The 27,201-nt window shown below is 36.1% G+C and overlaps 1 protein-coding gene across 1 annotated transcript in view; it reads right to left on the reverse strand.

The window, feature by feature from the left end:
* The window catches only part of DYNC2H1 (dynein cytoplasmic 2 heavy chain 1), a 143,509-nt gene extending 117,126 nt beyond the window's left edge, over nucleotides 1-26,383 (reverse strand). The window contains 32 exon segments of the mRNA XM_036382349.2: nucleotides 403-605; nucleotides 2,143-2,293; nucleotides 2,741-2,860; nucleotides 2,949-3,061; nucleotides 3,248-3,365; nucleotides 3,456-3,588; nucleotides 4,315-4,697; nucleotides 4,876-5,046; nucleotides 5,592-5,706; nucleotides 5,798-5,953; nucleotides 6,776-6,981; nucleotides 7,749-7,898; nucleotides 9,387-9,514; nucleotides 10,744-10,859; nucleotides 12,092-12,219; nucleotides 12,667-12,895; nucleotides 12,985-13,124; nucleotides 15,225-15,323; nucleotides 15,434-15,586; nucleotides 16,070-16,165; nucleotides 16,742-16,937; nucleotides 18,303-18,478; nucleotides 19,564-19,688; nucleotides 19,841-19,952; nucleotides 20,134-20,247; nucleotides 20,341-20,475; nucleotides 20,709-20,941; nucleotides 21,727-21,871; nucleotides 22,421-22,539; nucleotides 22,854-22,989; nucleotides 23,517-23,687; nucleotides 26,010-26,383. Coding sequence (XP_036238242.1) covers nucleotides 403-605; nucleotides 2,143-2,293; nucleotides 2,741-2,860; nucleotides 2,949-3,061; nucleotides 3,248-3,365; nucleotides 3,456-3,588; nucleotides 4,315-4,697; nucleotides 4,876-5,046; nucleotides 5,592-5,706; nucleotides 5,798-5,953; nucleotides 6,776-6,981; nucleotides 7,749-7,898; nucleotides 9,387-9,514; nucleotides 10,744-10,859; nucleotides 12,092-12,219; nucleotides 12,667-12,895; nucleotides 12,985-13,124; nucleotides 15,225-15,323; nucleotides 15,434-15,586; nucleotides 16,070-16,165; nucleotides 16,742-16,937; nucleotides 18,303-18,478; nucleotides 19,564-19,688; nucleotides 19,841-19,952; nucleotides 20,134-20,247; nucleotides 20,341-20,475; nucleotides 20,709-20,941; nucleotides 21,727-21,871; nucleotides 22,421-22,539; nucleotides 22,854-22,989; nucleotides 23,517-23,687; nucleotides 26,010-26,210 — 4,971 coding nt within the window. The 5' untranslated portion in view covers nucleotides 26,211-26,383.
* Nucleotides 26,384-27,201: the final 818 nt, after the last annotated feature.

The raw sequence follows: 27,201 nt of genomic DNA on the forward strand, positions 1-27,201 counted from the left end.
TATTCATAAGTAATTAATTTGATAATATAAAGCAACAGCCAAAATTTCTGTCTCATTAAGAATATGAATTTGTTTACAAAGCTGTCCTGGTTTTATATCAAACGCCAATGTATTGTTCCATTTTTTTCCCAACTGCAGATGAAAATGCACTCGGATACATAAAAGCAAGCATATTGAAAAACATGTAGATGATAATTTGATACAATTTCTCCCATTTATTTATCCCATCAGCATTAGAAATGAACATTATTACCCTATCTTTTAATATTATCTGTGAAATAGCATGTTAAGGACATAATAAAGTTTAGAAAAATTACAACAGTTAGGAGAAAATCCGCAGCGTGTATGAAATGAGGAAATGTTTGACTCATATATAAAAGCCACTATGTAAAAATACCACACCTGATATTCATAAGTGTATTGGAGTTCAGCATCTACCATCTGAACATAACATTTTTGGTCATTCATATAAAATCTCAGCTGCTTCTTCCAAGTCCAGTCTTCAACACTGTGAACCTCAGCTTGATTCAGCTGTTTCACCACATCAATGTTATGAATGATATCAAGAATCAGAGCTTTAAGCTTGAGCTCAAGGATTCCAGATTCTACAAATAACCACACCAAAAGAAAAAAATCACTCTTGTATAGCAAAGAAGGCACATGTTACCCATTCACAAGTTCATTGTGCTGCTTTCTATTATCAGCAGATTTTATTTAGATATTGTTTGAATTATATAAAGGTATTTTTTTATTTTCTAATTCAAGCAGCATAAAATAAGATCCTGATGGACAATGTAAATCATGTAACTTTAGTCATTTTGATATGAATTTGTCTGCCTCTACATGGCAGGGGACGGGGTGGGGCAGGGGAAGGTGGGGTTTGAGACAGAGGAAGAGCGGGAGAGGAAAAAGGAGAGGGAGAGGCTTTTCTGCAAAGCAATTTATGCCAAGAATGTTAATTATAGCCATGTCCACTTCAGCAATCAGGGTGGCTCAACCTGCTGAGTGAACTGTTGAGCATCTGAAAACCATACTACACACAGTCTGGAGATTTTACTCAGAATAATTATGGCGACGTGGAGTGAAAGTTCATTAACAGATTGAGTAAATTAAGTATACTCTTAGAGCATATTGTTTCATTTAGTTTCATTGAAAGAAATCAATGTTTGTGTGTTTCTATACCATTCCATGATAGGAATTAAATCAAAGTAATGAGAATAATCACAACTCACTTCAAAATCCCACCTATTTTCCAAACTAAAACATAAATGTAATGTATTATACAGGAGATGAAATGAATGCTCCTATGTAACTGAGAAATTTCTCAAACAGCTATAGAAAGAGCACAGAAAGGGAGCTCAGATAAAGAAACACAGTCACATACTTCTGGAAGTAGGTGATATGAATCCTGATTCTAATTAATGTATCAGATGTTTACAGTTCACAAATTGTTAGCTAGAATCTAATGCAGTAAGCAGCTATACAAATGTGGTTGAAGATTATCAACTACATATCGAGTCTTTTTATACCTAAGATAAAAGCTGTCTCACCTAACCTGCAGTGTAGACTTTTTTATCTGAAGAAGTCACTCAAAGCCCCACCTCTCATCAAAAAAAAGAAAAAAAGCACTCAGAGGCATAATTATTCTAACCTATTCGACTATGTAACATTTAGAACAATCATGTCTTTAGAATAACTATCTTATTTTGCCTCAAAGGTACTCAAAATTATTAGCGCAGAGGCAGATGTGGACGTCTAATATAGAAAAAGAGAATCACCTACACAGTTGTACAGAATATACTGGCTTGACAAAATGTACGTCAGCTGTTGTTTACCTACTTCCTGTGAAACAGTAGATACATAAGCTAAAAGACAGAAACTCACTAAAAAAATTCAGAAAAGAGGTCTCCATATATATAAATTCTCCAAGATAGTTTCTAAGATATATATATAAAAATCCTTTGGTTTGCCTTGAAATACTAATGACTCTAATCTTGGCTGTAATAGGTGACTTTATGTAACTCAGCTTTGTGAACTCAAACTGAGACACATTTATAGAATTTCCTGTTTAAATAAAGAATGTAAAATACTACACAACTGCAGTCATAATAAAGACTTATATACTAATTATCATTTTTATACCTGTACTCCCAGTATCTTCTATGTCACTACCAATGCTAGTATAATGGTCCAGTTTAGCGATGAGTTCTAATTCTAGTTGTTGCAGATTGTGGTTTTTGATAGCACTTTCAACATCTTCAGTGAACAGAATTTGTTCTGCCAAGGAAAGAATCTTTGGAAGAGAAGGTTCAAATTATATTTTATAAATACTGAACACATATAAAAATGAACCAGTTTTTCAATCAATTTGCAATTGCTTATTATGTCTGATATTTAAAATATTTTATTGTATAATTTTTAAACAAAGCTCTACATTTGTTATGACCTAAGAACAAATAAAGCCATCCAAAAACCTAGAAAAATTTTGCCTAAACTTACAATGTAATCTAATACAGCACGTCTTTTTCATTAAGTGGTATGTCAAAATGCCATGCAAAAGACTTGAATATTTCAAATGTCTGCAAAGGAATGTAATAAGAGTACATATTTTAAGAACTTCTCTACATGATCATTGAGTAAAATGAATTTGATTGGGATTTTTTTCTTCCAAATCTAAAAAAAAAATATCTTATTTGGTAATTCTAAGACCACACAGTGGCACTGCTGGATTAACTACTACCTGGGAAGGAAAGAGGGATGGATCGATTGAACCTTGTGATTTTTTTCCAGCTTGAACACAGTCAATTAACATTTTTTTCAGGGTCTCCTTCATCTCCAAAGCCAAACTGTTTAGCCACACCTGACAAAGAGACAAAAACCCTCAAAATTATATTAGAAATTATTATCTCAATGATGTTTGAACAAGACTAGGATGCGATTTTTCCTACCTCCACATCATTTGATAGAAGAACTTTATTTCTAAGTGGCACAGTTTCTCCTTCTACAGACTTCATGGCAATTATGTATTTAAATTCTTCATCAAAGCTCACACTATTAATGCCTATTAATCAGAAAACATCAATAAAGTTATAATTCTCAAAGTCAAATATTAATTACTAAGTGTCTAGTCATTGAAAGAGAGGAACTGCAACATATTATTTGGCTTCAAAGACGCTTATCTCTACAATAAGTAAATAAGTAAGTTTCATAAATAAGTAAATTTCACAAATAAAGATTGAAGCATTACCAGCAAAAAGTTTCTTAAGATGAGACTGGATAACCAGAGGATTCGTGGACTGTCCTAAAATTTCTAATAAGTCATCATCTCCAACAAAATAGAATCTTGGAAATGCTGAGCGCTTTTCCTATATAAAAACAGAATAAATCAATTTTGTTGATTTAAACCCAAGCTTAGTGACTTTGTTTACAAAAAAATGTATTAATATTCACTGTACCTCTAAAAACTCATTCAGAGATTTCTGACACCTCTGAAGCTGGTCAAGTATGGTAGTTAAGGTATTTTTTATTCCTGCCCGGGCATTCAGTGCTGTTATCCTATTGTCACTCTTAATATCTGACATAATGGATCTTGACAGAAAAAAAAATCATAAATTAATCATAATTTTAATTTAAATATGACATATATAAAGTCAAGTAAATAAAAATTAACACACAAACAGGTAATATAAACAACTGATATATAACTTTTACGTTTCGGTACTAATGATGAAACGTTTCAGAATTTACCTCAATGTCTCTCCAATGTAATTTAACAACAACAGTTTCTTGCTAAAATTTCTCTACCCAGAACCAAGAAAATTAAGTTCTTGACTTTTATTTCCATTTAAGTCATTTCAACTCAAGCCAAGAAAGATAATGGTACATATTTTTCCATATTTCTAAAACCTACTCCCTTTTTATCTTTTTACTTGTTTGGAACAAATAAACCGTCTCTTTCCTCCCAAACTGTGTGACTTTCTTAGTGAACAAAGTGATAGTCTTCAACATGATTCTTGCAAAAACAACTCCATCCCCTCTACTTCTGCTGCTAAAACTAACCTTGTGTTTGCCTGCCTTACTCACAATGTTTGATGCTTCACATCCTTCCTTTCTTCACATGTGCCCCATTAAATGAAAACATTACCACCTTTATTCAGATGCATGCTGCCATCACACATATATCTTCTGAATTCCTGCCACTGACCTTCTTGTCCATACATATGCCAATTGTTCCACATATTTTCACCACGAAGAATGTTGCAGACTACATGTCAAAGATACTACAAAAGGTAAGTTGCATTCCATAACACTAACCTAAAGTTTTCATCAACTCTGTTAAAACGAGCTTGTTCTTTGGGTAGAGCTCCACGACCAAATATTGGTTCCAAATAGACCCATTTCCTTTGAATTTGGTTTAAATTCTGCAGGTACTCATCCAAGTCAGCTAGCTTTTTTTCCCAGATGGACACTTTATCTTCAAAACCTTTGTAATATGGAGAGTCCTTAAGAGACTGTAGAAGACAGCGATGATCTCCAACCTGATTGACTGTGTCCTTCCAGTCTTTAATAAGCCTGATGGTCCTGCCTTGGCTATCTTCATAGTCTGTCAACATAAAGACAGCTCCAACTCCCCAGAGTTCAAGCTCACGTAATGCTTCTCTGATTGTGATTTCACCTTGAGCTCGACAATTCAAATCCTATTTAAAAGCAAGAACAGATCTCATATGAAACAGAGCTTGCAATAAACTCTCCATTCAAAAATGTAACACAAATTCTGATTCTACAGTATTTAAAATATATGCATATGGAACAACATATACCACATAAAGTAAGCCATAAAAAAACTATAGATCCTGTATTTAAAATTATTTATACCTTAAGCTCCATTGCTTTTTCAATAATGGCATCTGTCACTTTTAATAGATCTCCAAATAGCAAACCCTCAAGTGTAGTGCCTCGGGGAAGACCCAGAAGGCGAAAAAGATCCAGCCAATGGTCTGGAGAAAGATGTTCTCCTCTTACATATTTTAGGAGTGGAACGATCATCTGTAGAAAAAACACACAGGTAAATCCATCTAGTCGTTATGAAAATTGCATCTCTTTGATTATGGAGTGATGTGCTACTCAAACAAAAATAAAATTTAAATTCTCAAACTGAGGTACAATTTTTCCAGTTCCTGAATTTAAAGTTTGGGAGTATGATCTGAAGACAACTCACTGTAAATCTGTGTCTATGTAAGCTGTAATGACAATTCTGTTTATTGTAGAGAACTAAAGGTTCCCAAAATTAAGTGAAATGTTCAAAACACTATCAGAAGACATTTTGTTAAATATTAACATGGTTTTATTGTAGAGAAATGAAAAATGAGGTATAGAATGGAGCACATTACCCAGTAACACCAAAACGGTTTTTGTTTCACAAGTCTTTTTGAAATCCATAGATACACAGAATTATTTGGGTTGAAAATGACTTTAGAGATCACCTGGTTCCACCCCCCCTGCTGTGGGCAGGAACACCTTCCACTAGACCAGGTTGCTCAAAACACCACCCAACCTGGTCTTGAACATTTCCAGGGTAATTAGCATCTTACTTTATATTTGTCCACTTCTTTTTGTAACTTTACTGTCATTACAGTATGTTCTTCCATCTTCCTCAGTCTGTCATGCCAGTTAAACAAAAATTCTTCAAATAGGTATATCTTACTTCTGCATGAAAATCAGACATGAAAAGGTCATAACAACACAGTACTACAACCACACCTGTATGCCCATTAAAAATAAAGGAACAAAATGTTACCTGAAAGTAATCCAGTCTTCTTTGGCTTTTTCCTGAAAACCTTGATAAAACTCTTCATACAGTGCCCAGACGTCTGCACAACTCTGAATATCTTGACTTACAGCTTCTGACAATGATAAGTCAGGCTCCTCCAACTTAAAATGATGGCATTCTTCACTGCATAAAAATATCATTGCATTATGCATTACATTATTCCACTGTACTTTTATGAGTTAAGAAATGGTACTATACAGAAATCATCATCATTTTTTAAGAAAAGTCATTGGCTTTACTGAAGAATATTGCTGCCAACTGCATTTTCCTTATAATCTCCTTCTTGAATAGAAACAATAAAGAAATATGAGTGAGAACTCTTTTAAACAATAACCTTCTCCCATATTCACAATTATTTTCCATGAACTTACTTTTTTTTATTTATGAGAAAGGTGAATTAATTTGTGCCCTCAAAATCAAAGCTGGAAAGAAAATAATTTTGAATTGATATATTCTTCCTGGTGGTAAAAAAATATGCTAATTTTATTTGCCATCATTTACATGCCAAGGTAAGAAGTTAAATAGAAAACCTTATCCTCAAGATCTGCAATAATGAGCACAGACACCTACTGGGAGAGGTGAGCTCCTCTTCACTTAAGTTACAAGAGGTTCTTTTTGGACCAATATCCCAAATCTTCTCTTAGCGAGAATTTCAAAAGAAATTAAAGAATTAAGCCTTTGGGGTACAAACTTCCTTTTGCAAGACTTTAAGAGACTTCTCAATTTATTTATGCAAAAAACATCTAGAAAAACTTAGCATAAGAAATTCATGTTATGCAAAACCAACAAAAAGGACATGAAAAGCTAATGAAAAACATGTAATACAGATTAAATTACTTACAATATCCGTTGTGATAAAAATTAATGAACATTTTCTGAGATACTATTGCTGTAAAAGATCAATACATTAATGAATAAGATATACAGGGAAATAAACATACATACATGAGTTTTTCTTTCATGGTTTTAAGTTCATCAAATTCTTTTTTTTTTTCCCTTATCATCTGAGCACTTTTCTCGAGTACATCCTGACCACCTGTTTCAATTACATCATCACTTGGCTTTAGCTGATCCCAACGAGCTTTAAATTTTTCCAGATCTTGAAGATATATATTGATACGTGAAAGCACATTTCCTTTCATCACTTCCATCTGCAAAACAATAGGCAAAATTACATTCCTTATTGGTTTGTATCTACAGCTATGATCAAAATCAAAGCATCAACTTCAAAACTTTATAATGACTACCTGATCAAAAATCAAACCCAAAAAACCTTCTTGTATAATACCTGAAGAAATAGTTCAACTTTATTCTCTTCACTTTGTTTTTCTTTTAAAGGGGGCGCTACTTTTTTTATTATGCTAGTACTTGAGACCTATTTATTGAGCCTATGCTACTTAGGCTTGCCTCTTATAGCATATAGAAAAAATGCTATATGTATGGCAAATTGGTATCTTCAGTAGAACTTCAAATGAGTTTGCCTATGGACTGGAATTACAGGACTGTGCATAGGTTAACAAAGTTAAATGAAAAGAACATAAAAAGCTTCAATACTAAAATCATGATATAGAAATGAAAATGCTCTCTTTAAAATGTTATCCTCTTTTCCTCTGTTAACCGTTGCATTTATTAAGCCATTTCTGTCACCAGGAAGTTGTTTCGAGACAGAACTACTACAATACAAATTTATTTTAGCATCACTTCAACGAAAGTTTCCCCTAGTTACTGCTTCAGATTTAACAGCTACTTCTTAAGAGTCTAAGTATTCTTCCTTAGACAGCTCTCCCTCAACTCAGTAATGCCCATGTTATTTTTGAATTGACAATATTTATGGATTTAATATTAAAAAAGTATTGTTCCAGACATATTCAAAATAATTTCAACATTTTCAAGTAAAACTCTAAGCTTTCATTGCTACCTGCTCGGCAATCATAAGCTGGTGGCTTTCCATCATTAATTCAAATTTATCCCATGTAGCTCTTAGGTTACTGATACTGTCCAAACCTGCAGCAGCCACAGTTCGCAAAAGTTTGTTTTTATCTTCAGCCTCTTGAAACAGGAGAAAAATCTAAAATTGGAAAGATCAAAAATAAGTGTGCATGTAAAAATTCAGCAAATCCTGTTTACCTAAAGCAAATACATATGAATCACCAATTCTGTATGCACAGATAATAAGTTTATATACAGCTGCTTTTTGAATATTGCTTATAGAATAATACTAAAATATTTGAAAAAAATAATATCTGAGGTATTTAGAGAAATTCTAAACCTTGATCCTTACATGAGATATACAGAAGTGAATGTTAACTATGAAAGAGATAAGTGCCACCTTATATATTGCAGAGATCAACTCAGTTAAATTGAAAAAGAGCAGCAGAGCAACAGAATGCAATAAATCTGTGTGTATGTTTGCTGGCTTTGGCTGGGATGCAGTTAATTTTTCTCTTAGTACACGTTCTGGACTGCTCAAAGTGCTTATAAAAGAATTGGAAAAGGAGACCAGTCTGGGAGATGATAAAGTTTACCAATGATACTATGTTATTTCAGGCATTAAAATACTTCACCTGAGAAGAACTACAGAATGAATGCATAAGAAATAACAACCGATGATACCGGTGACAAGCAAAATTCAAGTAGATAACCACAAAGTGACATAAATGTGAAAAAATTAATTTCACATGAACAAGTTGAGTCCTAAGATAAAAACTGCACTTGACAGCTATCTTAGGGTTATGAGAGCTAGTTTTACCAAAATGTGAGCTTAATCTAAGGAGTAGGAAGCAAAACAAATATTATGAGTCACAGAGACCAAAAAGATAATAAGAGGTAATATTACAATTTCATCATGTAAATCCATAGTTTATTCAGATCTTAAAAACTTAATAAAATCTGTTGGTCACACAGAAAAATGAAATAGAAAGAAAAGACTTATCAAAAGGCAACAAGGATAATCAAAGTTATGAGTGGGCTTATGCATAAGAAAAGATGAGATTAACTAACACTCTTCAATCTACAACAGAGATTGCTGATACCAGACACAGCAAAGTAGAATACAGACATGTGCCATGAAAAGGAAGAATAGGAACTGTTTGGTCCATATCTCTTCCAATATAAGACATAAATGGTATGAAGTTAACAGATGCCAGTTGGAAAAAAAAATAAAAAGAAGGGTTCTACATGTAATGGGTAATTGATCTACAGTTTACCAGAGTATATTTTGGATGTCAAACATATGTTTGCTCTCAAGAGAAGACAAGGTAAGGTTGTAGAAAAGAAATTCACTGAGCGTTACTATATGCTCAGGAACCACATAAAACTCAACAAGGTTCAGGTTGAAGGTTAGAAGTAAAAAGTATCAAAAAAGCTACCCTGATTTTATGTTTTCCCTTAAATGAATCACTCCACTGCTGGACACAAATTACTGTGCTATATGGACTACTGCCCTATGTGACCTGAGCGTGATCTTTATTAGTTATTTTTAAATTTAAGATTCCATACTAGAAAGTAATTACAGTTTTATAGCTGTTGCTCTGGAAAGAATAAAATAGTCTCTTACCCCCTCTTTTCGTTCATGTAGGCTTAAATATTTTAAATTGTCTTCTGCTATTTCCTCTACAGTCTGGGGCCTAATCACTAGTGTTTCCATCGCATCAGTGAGAAATGTAGAAACATCACAGAGGTGAGCTACACAAAGATGGAAAACAAAGTTATTGTGGAGAGAATCTAGTTTTAAATATCCAAGTCAGACAAATGCACAAGGATACAGCATTAGTCATAAGTCTGCAATGTATTTGCTTAAAAATTGCAGACTCCAATCTTGTCTACTACCGGAACAAAAACTGCACATTTATGTTTACAAGTAGCATTTCAAATGTAATTCACTGAGTTCAGTGTATGATTTAGACCATAAGTATCAGAGCTCCTTCTGAACATTAAACATAAATACATGAGGCATTTATTGATATACTTTCAAAGGCTGTAAAGGTCTTTTTTTTTAGGTTAACACATATAAATTGGTTTTGGGTTCTTGGGAGTTTTTTTCTGTTTATTTTGGTTTGAGTCTTTTAAAGAGGCTAACTAACTAAAGCCACCGTGCTTTACATATCGAAAAGACTCACAAAAAAATGCCTGCATAAGCTATAATGTTGTATTTACCCACCAAGGTAAATCTCTTTTGATACTGAGAAAGGAACTATACAGCTCCAGGAAGTCTTCTGGGAAAGATTCACCTTTCAAGCTATGAAATAATTCACTTTCTTGCACAATACCTGTTATATGTTAACTGTGACAACCATTAGATTTAAAGCACAAAGCACTGTTATTCCTCATCATCTATGCTTTATTCCACTTTGTCCTGCTGTTCCACATATAGGTCAACACAGGGAAATGTTTTGTATTCTCCAACACAGTTTTAACAGTTTTGAGAAGCAACTCTATGGAGTAAATCCAGATTATTTTAGACTCTTCATGAAGTATTTCAATTTGTAAAAGAAAAATCTAATAGCATTTTTATTACATTTTATTACACCTTCTCAAACACCTAGGAAATTTTTCTCCCTTAAATATTAAATAAATTTTCTTCTCTGAAGCAATAAATTTTTTCTTCAGATCAAAGAAACAAGCAAAACAATGTTCATATGTATTCTTTTACATCTGTAACAGAGGTGGCCCAAAAAAGAAAACAGGAAAGATACACAATGGACAACAAAGGCTCCTAGGCTACGTCTGTAGTGAAAAAGTAATATCGAGGAATACACAGCTGTAACAGATTATTTTCTCTGCATTGTGATTTCTGCACTTCACTGTGCCTGAAAGTAAAATATTTCTATAAAAAAGTATATACATTAACACAAATGTGCCCAAGTACAACAGAAACAAACAAAACTAAAATACTGTTCATTGATATTATTTACCTTGAATAGATTTTCTCAAAGAAAGAACTAGAATGTCATACAACTTCTGGATGAAATCATCAATCACAGTTTTCACAGGGTTGCAATTCACAGTTAAACAATCTATTCTGATCGTGCTTCAAAAAAAAGAGATTAAAAGACAGCAAATATTCAGTAGCATACCTACATGTTAGTATCTCTAGATCTATGCACATCTATAGTTTAGCCTAACTTCATAGTTTAATGAGAAATTTCCCTTATAATTCTACAAGTGAAAGTCATAGCTTCTTGGGAAATTAAGCCATAGTATTGAAATTTTTACAACAATTATGCCTATACACTTTCAGTTTTATGGGGACTGAGGTCCAATGCTCTGTTTCTCCAAATAGTTAGAAAATGGCTTGATTTTATATAACCAGTGCCATAAAATTCTGAAAGGCTATTAACATACTCAAAAGAAAAATACTTTCATTATTTGTATATTCATGTCTTTAATTCTCTGATTTCCATCACAGTTTACTAACTCAGCCTTCAACAGCAATTAGAACTGAAAAAAAGCCATAGCAACGCATTTCAAGGCCCCATATCTAATATATCAGTAACCATAAGTAGATACCTAAAGAACACTAAAAAAAGATCTACCTCACTGGATATCTTCCTGACTATCCTCCCTCAACACTAATATCTTCACCTCATGGATTTCTTAGCAACATGCTGCTTCTGGAAATAAGGCACATCAGCCAGCTTTTCTTCAATTCACCTCAGTTTGTCCATGAACTCATGAATATCTTTACTATTCAGAGCATCACTAGCCAGCAAGTTCCACTTCTCCAGCATGAAATGTCACATTTTTCTCATTGCTCTAAACATGATTCTTACCAGTTTTACTTTAGAACTCTAACCATACAGTACAATAGGTTCATGTGAATATAGATAGGAATAAAAGCCTACCCTACCATATTTCAAACTATAAATTATAAGAGGTAATCAAATGTTTCATTACAGGAATTACTTCATGACAAACATTTGCTATGTCTGTTCCTAACTCCAATATATATTTCACATGTACAGGACTTAGCTAAAAGATTTGTTAAAATATTATGGTTTGGAATATTTCAGAAGTAGCCCTGAATTCTGAGGAAGTTTTCCATTATATCAAGAGGAAGTAATTAGCTTTCAGAGATGGTGACACAAATAAAAGAGAGTATCTAAAAATGAAAATGAAAAATCAAAATCTAAACATTTAAAAACTACATCCACAGTTTAAAAACATTTGAAACTCTATCTATATCTTCATCTCTATTTTACTATTACCTTTAAAATATCTGATAAAATACATTACTCAAACAAAAGAAGAGTTACACTGTACCTTGGAAGACGTTCTGCTTCTTTCCCTCTCACTTTTAATGCCTTGAAATTTTTTTCCCAGTGCTGTTTGCTAGAAAGGTGTGTCTTCACCAAAAGTTCCATATCTACTTGGCCAATTACGACCCATTCCTTTCCAACATTATTTTTTATTCCATGGAAAAGAAATATTTCCCAGATTAAAAAACTGTTTCTCAATAATATTAAAATACTCTAATAATGTTTTCAAGTTACATTCTCTTTAACCTTTGTGCTTCTTCAATTACCTGTACATTTTCTTAGTGCAAAAATCAGGAGGTAAAAAACAGTTCACACATTTAAGGATATTCAAAACAAAGACTGAAAAATCAGCTATTATACAGAGTATTCAAAAGGAACTATAGATATACTTCAAGTCAGACATATGCTTAAGTTGTTGGCTTAATATGGATGAACTTGCTAAGCTTTTGCTTATATGCCTTGAAGAAATGGACAGTGATTCACAAATATCATTGCTCAACTACTTCTAGAATGTCCAAAGCATAAAATGATACAAATCTAAGTGAAAAAGAGTATGAGTAGGTCCACTATTGAAAATACCTTGAATTGATTAGAAACATCTGTCAGCCTTCTGAACAAATCCTCTGCTTTACTGAAAGCGGTCAGAAATCCATTTGCATGTCTTTCAGTCATAACAGTGAATATAGACTCATCTTCTGCCTCACTTACTCCCCTAAACTGATTTGGAATAGAGATGAATCTCTTCATTTCTCTGTAATATCTAGCTCGCACTTCTTCAAAAGGAGGTCTGAATTGTAAGCGACCCTGCCTAAAAAGTGAAACAAATAACAGAAAAACTAGTATCTTAATGTAATCTGCGCCCGAATATTTTCTTTCAAGGAAAAAAAAAATTCTTACTTGAATGTCAGATCAATAATTATCTCTGGTAAATTCTCATTGAGTGCTTCTAAGCCCATTTGATACTGATGCTCCAGAGCTTTGTAAAGTTGATGATTCCAGTGCTGTCTCCAAGCTTTCATATCACTCGATTTGAAACCCTAAAATATAACAATGTTTATTTTTTTTTATTTTATTCCTCAAACCATAATTATAAGATGAAACTTATATGGTATAAAATCCAAAGACCAGGATCTTATTAACATTCAGTAATCACACAGCTGGCGCAGAGTGGGTCATGGCACCAAGCTGGTCAGAGTTTAAGGACCATGTGGACAACATACTTAAGTCACAATGTTTAGTTTTAGATAGTCCTGTGAGGAGCAGGGAGTTGGTCCTTGTGGGCCCCTTCTAACTCAAGATATGAGTTTTTGATTTTGTGACCAGTTATTGCATTTATTGCATTTATTTCAAATTAATATAGGATTAAAAAAAAATCCAAATCAAACAGTCTCTGTGGTAAATCAACATAAGAGATTCACTGATATTCATCACCCATTGGTTTAACCAGAATGTTCTTCAGGGTTACTCTAAAATGCAGAGGACTCTGTTGGAAATAATATAAAGAGCTGGCTGAACAGGAGACTTAAACCTGTATCACATCTTCTATTTTCTTATTATATGTAAGCTACCTTTTAAATATTATTTATAAAGATTCTTGTGTGTTTCCACAGAACAATGTTAACTAATAAATTAATGTAAAATTTTACCTCAAAGAACTCAGTTTTTCATCAAAATCTGCTACACTGCACTGTAAGAACATGGAAAGTCTTATCATACAGTCAAGTTCTGTTAATCATAGACTATTCTGAGCTGGAAGGGAGCCACAAGGATCATCAAATCCAGCTCTTAAGTGAATTGTCCATACAGGGATCAAACCCATTACCCTTGGCATTATTAGCACGCTGACCAGTTGAGCTAAATAGTCATTTGCAAGTTATGGAAGGATCTGCAGAAGGACAACAGAAGCTAGGAAAAAAGCTACAAACTCCTTCCAGCTTAAAAGGTTCTTTTGTTCAATTGGAGACTTTTTGGCGGGGCTTTGGAGGCAGTCCAGGGTTGCTGCAGGAAGCTATACAGTTAAGGTCTGTCCTACAATTCAAAGTTACCCATAGGAGCTCTTCAACATAAAGATTCTAAAGATTAAGAAAACCTGAAGTTGTCTTAAGTAAACCTTAAGACAATTATAACAGGGTTTTTAAAGAAATATGTAACATATTGATGACAACAGCAGTAAGACTACACCATCTTATAGGTTAAGTTTTATCACTTCTACTCAAAGATTTTTGAAGAGTGACTGAAAACAGTTTAGGTAATTTTCCATCTAAAAACATTTTGTAATATCAGAATAATTTTCAAACAGATCCTAAAGGAAATCATAAAATATACTGAGTTAATTATAAGAATCTGCAAATTAAACGTGAAAAGAAACCAAGCCAGATTATTTTTATATTATCTTGACAGAATAAAAACAAAATTAGAAGTAAAATACGATAAAGACACTGCATTTATTTGACTAGCAAATACCAATGAAAGTAATCTGCATTCGCAGATTATGAAGGATAAGAACAACATATCCATCTAAGAATATAGTCCTTTGATTGCTGAAGGTTATAGGAAAAACTGAACTGGCTTGAATAATAACTCAAAATAGCTTACTTAGATAATATTATATTTTAATCAAAATTTTTATCATTTTAATGGCACTAAGGGTCTTTTCCAACCTTAACAATTCAATGAGTCTACTCTAAAAGTTGGCAGCTGATAAGTGAACAAACAAAAATATGTTTTTCTCATTATTTCAGGCAGAAATGCATTTTAATTCCAAATTTTATAAATTTATTTTATTCTGTGTGTGAATCATTCATTATCTGTATCAATATCTTCATTTTACCTTGCATAAATGGCTCAGACACAACTGATCTACATTATCCAAGGTTTTCCCATTTCCTCATCTAACATCTGTCATTGACCAAAAGTTCTTCTCCCATTGCTAGTATGACATAAAAAAATTATCTCCATCCTCCTCATCAGTGATTTTATCTCACGTCTGGCATTAACTAGGACACAGATGTTTTCCTAAGACAACTAGTAACTCCTTAATCAGAATTAATTCAATCATGCTATGTTTGAGTCTTAAATCTTGATTACTGTTGAAAAGTCAAATGTTCACAGTTTGCAGTAGGAAAATCAAACCCTGCCTGTGACTCGAGGCTGGCAAAACCGGTTCTGAGTTCCTGAAGTCCATCTTTCCAACGCTGCTGCTGCCGCAGTAGATCAATATTCATAAGTGATATGACCTGTTAAAAGAATTTTAAGGGATAATAAACATACTCATCATCATGTAAATTAAAGAAAGGTTAAGATATGGTATGACAGACATGACTTCAATTTCTTCTGGAAAATGTACCTTTTGAATGAAATTTGTGTGCCACTTTCTTAGTTTTCTATTTTCAGTGGAAATCCGTTCAGCAGCACCTTGGAGTTTCTGGATATAAGCCTCCAGTTCTCTGGGATTATCCCATGTTATTTGAGCTTTTCCTCCAGGACCTGATTTTGGATGCTTTAAAAACACACAACCTTTGTAACATTTAATGACAATCTACCAACCAACATCCAGAAGTGATAATATAACAAAAATGGTTTTATTCCTAGCAAAACAAATGGAGGATCTCCCTTTCCCTAGCTGCAGTAGAGACAAAATAAGACATGTAGGGGCATAGCATTATAGCTACATCAGTGCACTGGAGAGGGATTAACGACAGACTCCTAACAGAGTTTGAAATAGATCTCAACTGATGTTGAGACTGCGGCTCCACGAACAAAAGCAGACATCTAAAGATGAGAGGACACCTTAAATGCCTCTCTTGGTCTCTGTTCTGCCCAGATCAAAACCAAAAATGTGACAATAATTGCTAATCAACTTCACCTGTTTATCAAGAAATATTTTTTTTTAATAACAATGCAATAAATGTAAAAAAAGCAGCACAGAATATGCACAGATACCACTGAAATTAAAAAGACAAAGATAGGGGAATTCTTTCACCTTAATTATCTGTTCAAATGCTAGAGCAGATTGCAACATCATTGGCTTTTGACTCCAAATCATTTGTTGATCAATAGAATTATAGAAATGTGCCACCTGTAAAAGAGAGCTTAAATTTAAAAGAAAACATAAAAAGTCTCATGTCACCTTTGCCCTAGCTGTAGGAGTATCCCAGATATCAATGACACGTCATGTGAAATTGAACTGAAATATAAGCCAAACAAAAACATACGTGACATTCAGTGCAATCAAAAAAATAGGCCACCCCCCCAGAAACCCCAAGCATACTTCCATTAAAATACTTGCTCATATATTTTCAGTTGAAAACTAGCAATGGTGAGGAAAAGTTGTTACATTTTATGAGAATTCCCTTTAGCCATAATTATAAAAAACTGAAAACCGGGTAATCAACTAATTACTTGTCATATTTTTGTATATTCATACAGTAACTTCATATGGCTTTAATATTATATTTCAAAAGAAGACACATTCTGAAATTTCAAAGGATTTTTGTTTTCTTTTATGGGCTTTTCTAAATTTTTCAAGAAAGAAGTCACTTTCATACAGACAAGTACAGTGAAAAGCTTAACCACACAGACAGAAAAGACAGCACTGTAGAGAAGTTCAAGCAGGGAAGTCAGAACAGGAAGTTATTATGGCATAATCTTATACCTGCTTGAGGATGACTGCCTGCTTGCAGAACTTTTGTGCAGTGTTCGCAAGATGCTGTATTTTAGCTGGTATAGCAAACCCAAGTGCTGAAAGCTGACGTACTTCTCTCAGCAGAGTCACCAAACGATCTGAGTAAAGTATGTTTAATGTTCCAGAAATGGGATCCAACTCCATCACAGGGCTATTAGCTTGGATACTGAACCAAAATCAAACATATTACTGAATATAATCAGTAATGATATTTATCCTTTCTTAGGTGCATTTTACTACAATATAACAAACTATTCGAAACAGCTTCATGTCATTCTATTTTGTTTTTCTATGCATATTAACATTTTCATTTACTCAGAAATTATTCCAGTAACCTTTTCCTTTAATTCAAAGCCAATGAAGACAAGACAGATCATTTTTGCTTACAAAGTTTTTCAAGTTTGTGACAATAGTTAACATGTAACTCACAGCTAGACAGTATTCTAGATTACACTGTATCCATCACAGTCTGTCAAGCAGGAGCCTTACCAGCCCCACTCTCCAGCACTGCAAAGAGGCAAGAAAATAATGAAAGAACCAATCCTAAGAACCAGAACTTGCATCAATGGAGAATGTTGGTATATTCAGCCAGATGCTCATAAGAACATCAGCCTATCTTCAGACTTTATTCTATTTTTTTTTCTACTATTGCAATGCTTCTACCACCATCCTTTCATATATACTTCAGCTTACTCATTTTTTTATTTTTTTCTTTTCTCATCTCTTTTCTAGTTCCCATATCCATTGCATTCCCCTTTGTAGGGAGCTACTTCTTTTCTTGTTCTTTTAACTAACCATTTCACATATTTTAAAATCTCACAATAACAAAATTTTATAGTACTAATAATATAGATGGCTGTTATATATTTGAGTATTTTCATTAAAATACAAGCTTTTGCTTAAGTATAAACTCCTGTATCCCCTGTAACTGTGGACAAATTCTTTTCAGAGGAATTTTGCAACACTCAGAGTCGAAGACAGAAGATATGTGGCCAATCAACTAAAATTGTTAAAATATATTTTAGTACCCCATACAGTAATTTTATTATTTTGGGGAAAAAAATTCATGAGGTTTAAATTGATCTGCTTACCCTTCTTTCATCTGCCTTATGGAGACTGTAGAATTTCTTGTGCATAACAATTAATTTGTTACTCTACATGTGTTATCTGTATATCACAGCTATATTCTCATCTAGTCTCTATGCATTATCACTGTAAAGATTACAATGGGTAACAAGTAAAAACAACAAGCAAACCAAACAGTCTTTCATTCCAGGTGCTAACAAAAACCTCAAGATTAGCTAGTGACCTGCAATATTGGCTATTAATTAATAATATTGTCCTATATACTTCACCTTACCAAGCAAGACTGCCAGGATGATGAAAGCAAAATAAATTGCTCTATTTTGTCTCTCCATTCATTCTCAATCCTGTATTTTTTTTTTTATTTCCCTTGTCAAGTTCTAATGAATTATACCACACTACAGATTTCATTATTTAATAGATGTTATTTAAACAAGAGTGTATTTACCAAAGTCCTGACTTGGGATTTGATAATTCTGACTGGATATTCCTAGACCAATCATCAAATTGCTCTTGCTCATATACTTTCAACTGTTCCAGAAAAGAATTTGCACTTTGATGAAAAGTTTGAAATCCAGGTAAGTCAGACAGAAGAGCCTCTGCCAGCTTGATAGAATCATCCACCTTAAATACAATAACAAAGAAAAGAAGGTTAGCTTCCCAGTATTCAATCAGAAAAGAAAAATCACAATAAAAATCAGTATTACAAAACATCCAAGTGGGATTCAAAAGCTGATTAGGAAAAAAAAAGTGAATTCTAAACTGTGTCCCAATGTCTGAATTCTCTTTACAGTAAATTGGGTTTGAATAAGCTGTTCACTGACAACACTGACAATGGCATCCACTCCTCTTAAGATACCCCAGGATATCCCACTTGGTCTTTAATTAAGTCTCTGTAAAGGTACAGATCTCCCATGAGTCTTCTGTTGTATCCATAAGGTCCATGACAATACTCAAAGGTATTTGAAATGGAATTTCACATCTACAAGTGGACAAATTAAAATCCTAGTCAATACAATCAGTGGATATTTGAGAGCAATTAAAAAATTCAGCACAGCCTAAAGCAGACATAAAACTGACATACATCAGCTGAATCAGGCTAATAGGTATTCTGGGATAAATATCTTCTATTCTTATTCAAATCTAGAGTTATTGTAGAGGGCACTTATGTTCACAGAAAACATTTTGGCTCTCACTGGTCAGTGTTGTCCAAAAATGTTTAAAGTTTCCTACTGAAGTGTAAATACAAACTTTAAAAAACAAGATAAATTAAAACAGAATTGTTGGACATTTACTGCAAATTCCCTGGCAGGCACAAGCTCAACTACTCTTTGATTTCAAGAAGACACTACAAAGGTTAGTAATAACAAGTGAGGATCAGGATTTCACAATCTGGGTATCTGTGAATCCTAAATACAATTTTAAAATGCAAACTGGAGGGTAAAATTTAACAAAAACACCTACTGTATGAATTTTAGTCTTTCTTTTTGTTTTTTTTTAAGAGGCAGTTCAGTTTACTACAAAAGGACTACATTCTGGGTCTGCTAATAAAATTCAACTTAGCAAGCAGCACCACTGATAAGGAACCTTGATTATATAACTCTTGGGAAGCCCACAATTTTACTGTGTGAAATTCCCCACAGAAATGTCAAATACCATGTTCTACATGCTATGAAAAAATGTGTGCAAACAGTAACAGAATCTGTTACCTTCAGCTCCAGCTGCTGTACCCACACAATATTATTGACAACTTCAGAAAGGTTCTTGCCTGACAGCGGTCCAGAAACATCACCAGGAACACCATGGCATCGAGTTCCAAAGTCTGTCTCATAGTCTAACACATGCAAAAGATTCATTAGAACAGAAATCTAACAGAGCAACTTGAGATTATTACTGCAGTTATAAAAATATACTAGGAAAACTGGCATAATTCTTGAAGTAAATAAAGATCCCTGCATGCACAAAAAAACTAAGGCAATTAAATACCTTTGACATAATCTTGAAGTGCTGCCAGCAATGTTTCCCTCTCAAAAAGCAACTCTTTGCTTATATTTGGATGCTTTATCAGTTCCTTATGCTTCTGAAATATTTGAAGAAGCTGGAATATAAAGATTTTTTAAAGTTATCACTTTCTTAGGAAAAAAATTAAACATAGGCTGATACCACTCAGTAGTGCTGTCTTTGGCTCTAAGTACTTACTCCTATCCCCTAAACTGACTACTTAGGAATTAAATAACTTGATCTTCAGGAAAGTTTTCAGAATACAGAATTACCCATACCTGCTGTGGACTGTCCTGAATTTCTGAAATAAATTTCTTCAATTTGCTTGCTATTTTTTGTTCCACTGGCGCAATAATTCTTTCATACTGAGAGACTGCTGCTCTCCACAATGGCTAGAGATAATGAGTTCATGTGTTAGTTTAGGGCTATATACATTGTAGAAAGACACAGAAAGAATGTAAATAAATTAAAAATAAGCATTATACCTCTGTGTAAGGATTATAGTGTACAGGATTTAGGCCAGCAAAGGGCTCAAACACATGGGAAAGATGTAAAGAATTCTTTTCTCCAGCTGGCAAAAAGAACATAAGTTTTTCATGAAGTGTTCTAACAGTTAGCACCTATGAGGGAAAGAAAGTATTTGATATAACAAATGTATTTTTACATAAAATTTTTACAAGTACACATGTCTCTCCTTTTTACAAGAAATTTTTGAAAGAGAGACAAACAGATTATAGAATACTAACTGACTCTGAAAAGACTATGGAAGTATTTTAATTCTCTTTTTTAACTTGGAACAATGCTGTTTAATTCTGTGTCTAATGAAACTAATGCGTATAATTCAAACCTCTACCTCATCAAGACGTTGGCCAAGTTTGGCTATCAGTTCAGGGAAATATTTCTCATTTTTCCATGGATGTAGAGTGTAATGTTGCCACAGTTGTCCGGTCAGGTAGTCACAAGCTGACACCCACTGTTCACAAATCAAGATGCCAGCCTGTATATTTTCTTTAACACTGTGGAAAGTATCCTCCCACAAATTCAAAGTTGCTAATTTTCTCTGAACAAATCTACCTAGTGAGCCACCTAGAAGACAAAAAAATACAAAAAACCAAGATGTTTGTTTAAAATAATTACTTTAAAGCTACACCACATTCCAATCACATTAAAACAATAGTGTAGTGTCTTGATTTCAAACCATACAAATGCAGCAATAACTGATTATTTTGTTTCTGATTCAATAAATCTCTTGAATATCTCCAAGGTAAACAGAAGTTGGTCCAACATGTGAAGCTGATGGATTTGGATTCCGGATTCCACACACAAGCACCTGTCTTTATCAGCAGCAATGGCTGTATCTGGCTGCTCCCCACAACTCTTCCTCTCACACACACACACATCTGGCAGGAGCACACAAACTCACTGTCCTATGCCTGTCCCAAAACATGGGGCTGCTGTCAAGAGAATGAGAGAAAAACCTGTCTGCACATCCTGCTCTCATCTTCACACAGACTGAACCAACCTTTAATGGGAGTTAATGTAAATAAGTTTTCTCCTCTGAAAGAAAGACAGGGAATCAAACAGAAGCATGACAAATCCAGCCCACAGGCTGAAAGATATCCAACTCCATCTTCTAACTATCTATTACAACTATCTTCTAACTAACTATTCCCAAGCATATGTAAAGGCATCAGAACTGGCTGAATTACCACATACTAGAAGGCAAATATTCATGGATCATAATTACAAGAAGCAAGCACCTTCATGCCGTGGGCTGTTATTGGTGCCTTTACAAGGAAGAAGGTCTCTGCTCAAGGAATCACTTTACTTTTCTCAACTGTTCATTTAATAAAGACTGCATAAAGGTTTACCTATCACATCCAAGAGATTATGCATGCGAGACTGTGGATAAGGATCATGCTCTGTTTGTCTCCACACACTATCAACAGTGTCCTTGGTAGCCTCCACCAAATCCACAACTTCAAATAATGAGAGGGTATCCAAGTTGTAATAATCCTAGAAAAAATATCCTTAATATGTTTACTTTGCAAATAGCATTGTCAAAACATTTACACTTTCCTGAAGCTGGCAAGTGCTGTATTTCCTGAGGTTTACTGCATAACAGATATGTCACAATCCTCTTGAAAAACCAAGCATTTGTGTAAGTTTATTCGTGCGAAGTATTCATTGCTATCTGAAGCACTATTCAAGAAAGTGCTTTGAGGGTGCCTGAAGTGTTGCATAACAGCATTAATGGCGTCCTTTTCATCTCATGAGTCAATCCCCAGCTCACAAACTGTAGCATACAGTTGTATTTCCACAGCAGCTCCTAGTATTCAATGACCAAATCCACTCCCAAGTAAATGTCAGCATTCCCACCCACCACTGTCACGACAAGCTACGTGAATATCATTTAAAGTAAAACTTTGCCTAAGAAAAAATAACTCAATAGTTATATATTCATATATTTGGAAAGAGTGTACATATACTGACATAGATTTCATAGGAAGAGTGGTTCTTACTAAGTCTAGAAATATTTCCCTGATCACAGAAAATAAAACATACTTTTGCAATGTCCTCAAATAGGTCTCTAAAATATGACGCTCTCTCTTTACTACATCCTTTATGTTCACGATGAGCAAATTCTCTCCAGAACTGAAATTCATCTGTTGGTGTAAGTATAGCTGCAAATAAAATAGAAAATATTTATATATTAAATTAATTAATGCTTATAAAATACATTCAGTCAGAACATACTTTCTAAAGCAAATTTATACATACGGTTATATAAATATCCTTTAACTTCTGATCCTGATTAGATGCAGTATAAAAGTCAACTCTGCTCTTCTGGCATGACCAAGTAATTCCAGTCTACTAACAACAACCAGTTATATTTTACACTGTGAAATCACTGGGAAACCTAAACTTTCAACTTGTAAATAAATTATTTACTCTGAATTCAAAACTTAACTATAAAAGACATAATTGCAAAACAAACCTTGCACATCATCTTCACTGAATTTTGTTCCTGTGTAACTGGGATCTGATCTTCTGAGAGCAGTACTCAAGCCAGCTTCAAGCTCACTTAGAAGTTTCTGGAGCTTAGGATCAAATGTTTTACTCCATTTCTCATCCTGTAATGAAAAGTTTGAAAATTATGACTCACACGATAGAGCAATTAGTATTTTCTTCCCATTAATCATTAAAAAAATACAAAATTCAGATTAAGTACCAACCATATGGTGGGATAATGTAGCATTTTTTTTCCCTGAAGTCAAGGAAGAGCACCTCATTCTTTTGATTTAACAATTCAGAATAATACTATAAAAAAATTTTTATTACAAAATCAAAAGTCAGTTGCCAGGTTCATAAAGGCACCCTGAAAGCATGTGAGCCATTTTTCCACATTAACAACCAATGGCCAGTGTATTCCACATTTCCAGTCAGGCATATGTATAACCAGAACCTTCCTCTCATCCTTACTGATAGGAGCTTAAGTACTTTCTTTAACTTAGCAACTATAGCTATCAACCATTGCTTAATCTCCTCAAACATTTTGGTTTCATGACATAAAATATTTAGCTCAGAATTAGGTAACATCCTATTGAATTCAAATGTCTCAATATAAACCTACAGAACATTAAAGTAGTATATTGCTCACCTTTAGTAATACTGGTGCAAAAACTTGTCGTACAGCTTGATAAAGGGTGTTGATTGGTGAATCTAGCATAGATGACACAAGAATATTACTGTGAAGATTATCTTCAGTAATTACATCAGGTCTCAGCTTAAAGAACACCAACACATTATTCTTTGAATCAGTAGCTTCAATCTGTAATAATCAAGAAAACAGGATTTGTTAGAAAGCTGTTACTAACTGCTAAACTGCATACACTATTTACACAAACAATTTGCATCAAGAAAAAATTTAAAATAGCCATATATCTCCCTCTGGGCTCTGATAAAATTCTGGTAGTATTTGATTTGCACAGAAAATTATAATTTTTATGATACTCATTTCTGAGTCCATAGGAACCTGACTTCCAAAATCAAATATATAAAGCTTCTACAGCATATAATGTCTGTAAATATCATCAGTTCTTACTACATTTTGAAAACTCCATTTACCACTTTCTCTGGACAAAACAGAAACTCTGCCTTGTGCCTAGAGAAACTAAGCATTAGGCCTATTTTAAATTGTATTTTTATGCTACAAACCTTTGGGAATATTCTTCTATAGATTCTAAATATTCTGTATGGTTCTCCTGACTTTGTAAATACATTATTCATAGATTTCTCAAGAACAGAGACAGGCATGCTCCTTCATCACTGAAATCATAAATTGCAGCATGATGAACGTTCCATCCACAGCCCAATTTATGGGTAAAGTTCCAAAAATTGCCATAAAGTAATTACTGAAATTATTTGTGGCTGAAGAGAATTCATAGAAAACTTATTAAACACTTGATAAATTTATAGCAAAAAGAGACACTAAGTGAAATCTCAGATCCTGTACCATTGCAAACATTTGTGTACTGTATTTCTGTTAAGAGAAACAAAGGTTAGTAAGAACAGCTTTCAGTTTTACTGGACAGTATCTGTTTTACTTTCTTATCAAGTGTTTAGCCTAACTCCCACAGACATAGCTTCATTGAGACAACAAGTACAGAGTATAACACTAATATCCCTCTGATCTTCCACAGCTGCTGAAAGCTGCTTTGTATTTTAGACAGTGGCTCAGCAGCACCCCCAAAAACTGGTACACATATATGTTCATTCTTGCCTGAATACAGCAGGCACTAGACTTCAGAGGATTAACCAAGGAGTTATGCAAGTTATGGGTCCACACTCCACATGTTGATGACTCCTTACATGCTTCTTCCATGTGTGAAGCCAGTGACATAAGAGACACGAAGCCCCTGGTCTCACTGCAGAATAACAGGTCCCATTGTCAAGACCCACACCTTGCCTGTACACTCTGAGCGGCTGCACCACACCATGCCCTCCCTACATGGTGACACTGAGTGCACATCACACCCCGTGGTAGCAACCCCAAGAGTCACTTGCTGATCACAAGACTCAAGGCAGGACATTTCACGCAATGAACCTCAGATTTGTTTACAGCTAGACCCATCAAATTGAAAAATACATGCTTTGGACAAACACCCACCTTGGATTTGTCAAATATCAGCCAATTTGTCAAATATCAGCCAACCACACGTTGGGTCCCATTCCCTGCACAGACATTGCCTAGCAATCCTTTGGGGCACGTGCATGCAGCCATGCCCAGGAAGAAATCATACATCCAACTCCATGCCCAGGCCATTCACATAGAGACAATAGACAACACACTAAAACTGCAACAACATGGGCACAATCCACTAACAAATGTACCATCAGCTGATCATATGGACTTCATGCACTCTGGGGACAGTGTTCTAGAGTTCATTTTCTTACCGTACTGTATTTTGGGTTTAGTATGAGAATAATGCTAATATCACACTGATACAGCGGTTGTTGCTGAGCAGTAATTACTCAAATTCAAGGACTTTTCAGTTTCCCATGCTCTGCCAGCGAGGAGGGCACAAGAAGCAGGGAGGCAGCATGGCTGGGGCAGCTGACCCGAACTGGCCAGAGGGATATTCCGTAGCACAGAGCATCCTGCCCAGTGCATGAACTGGGGAGAGCTGGTCGGGAGGCACCGATCGCTGCTGGGGGACGGGCTGGGCAGCAGTCGGGGGGGGTGAATAACTGCACTGGGCATCTCTTGTCTCTCTTGGGTTTTATTCTCCTCTCTCGCCCCTTTTCATTACAGATATTAACATTATTACTAGCGTGTAAGTAGTTAGCTATTATTATATTTTATTTCGTTTCAGTTATTAAACTGCTCGTATCTCAACCCACGGCGTTCTTTTCTTTCCGATTCTTCTCCCCACGGCGAGGTGGGGGGACAGTGAGTGGTACTTATCTGCCAGCTGGGGTTAAACCACGGCAGCCGCCAGTAGCTTGCAGCAGACACAGAGACCTGCACAGATATTCGCAGGAGGGAGATGCTTCCCAAATCTGACACCAGTTTTTACGGCCACCAAGCCTGGGCTGACTGCGGGCTCTGCCTCCCCGTTCGCACGCCGGGACGCGGCGGACACCACGGTACCTTGTTGGAGGCGCTGAGCTGCGCGCCCGAGTGCTGCACCACGAGCAGGAACTCATTGCCGTCGTCGAGGAAGCGGCTCAGCTCCGGACGGGAATGCAGCCCCGCGGCCAGGGCAGTGGCACCGCCTGCCGGCTCCAGCCCGAAGTAGTTGGCAGCCGTGGCTGAAATAAAGCGCTTCCTCCTGTCTCCCTCCCCGGCCATGGTGGCGGCACGCACCTCGCCAGGCAGGATTAAGGCGAGGGCGGATGCCGAGCACCACGGGAGCACATACAGGCGCTGGCGGGAGAAGACCCAAAAGGCTCACGGCGGGAAGGACGGCGGCTCGCTCCGGGGCACAGGGCTCCGGAGAGGCCCGGAGCCGTCCCGGCGTCGTCGGGATCCGTCCCTATGGTGACCAGAGATGGCGGCCCTGGTGCGCAGGCGGCCTAGCTGCGGGTGGCGCCGGGCAAGGAGGCGGCGCTCGACGCGCTCAGAAATCAGCGGAACGGGGCGGGACAGGGCTGAGCTAGCGGGAGGGGCGGAAAAGGTGGCGCGCTGCTCCTCGGCACGGCAGCAGCGCCCGGCAGTCACGCTGGGCTCGGCCGGCCCGATTCGCTGCCAGGCTTCCCGTTCAGCGAAGCAGCTCTCCTACCATCCGCTGCATCACGGTGTCACGGCCGCCGCAGTACCTGGGGTGTTTCTCTCGCCCCGGAGCCCGTAGTGCCCGATACAGCAAGGCGGATAAGAACTGCGGTCCCGGTACCGGCCCCGGGGAGCGCTGGGAGAATGCGCAGACCGCCCACCAGGAGCACAGGCTTGTGGCTGCCCGTGGTTTCGCGGGCCAGTGCAGATCCGCGCCCCGCTCAGAGATCCCAGCCGCTTCTCTAGAGTGTCTCTAAAAGGACGGAGCGCCTCCCGTCCCACCCAGCAGCTGCCCCTGAACTCCGCCACCGCTCGCGACTCTCGGCAGCTGGCTGTCCCAGCCCCGAACCCGCCTCCAGCGCTGACAGGACACCCAGCTCCCCCCCAGCTGTGGGCTGTGACTGCGCGGGTCTGAAAGGCCTGGAAGGGGTGGCGCTCCCCCGTTTATTTCGCTGCAAACGCAGAGCCGTGACCAGGACGCGCGCGGCCCCCGCTCCGGCCGGGAAACGCAGGCGGCAGCCCCGCCCTCCAGGGGGCGGGTCCCGGCGCGGCCCCGCCCCGGCGGCGCTAC

Source organism: Molothrus ater, chromosome 2, assembly GCF_012460135.2.
Source record: "Molothrus ater isolate BHLD 08-10-18 breed brown headed cowbird chromosome 2, BPBGC_Mater_1.1, whole genome shotgun sequence".
NCBI classification, from domain to species: domain Eukaryota; kingdom Metazoa; phylum Chordata; class Aves; order Passeriformes; family Icteridae; genus Molothrus; species Molothrus ater.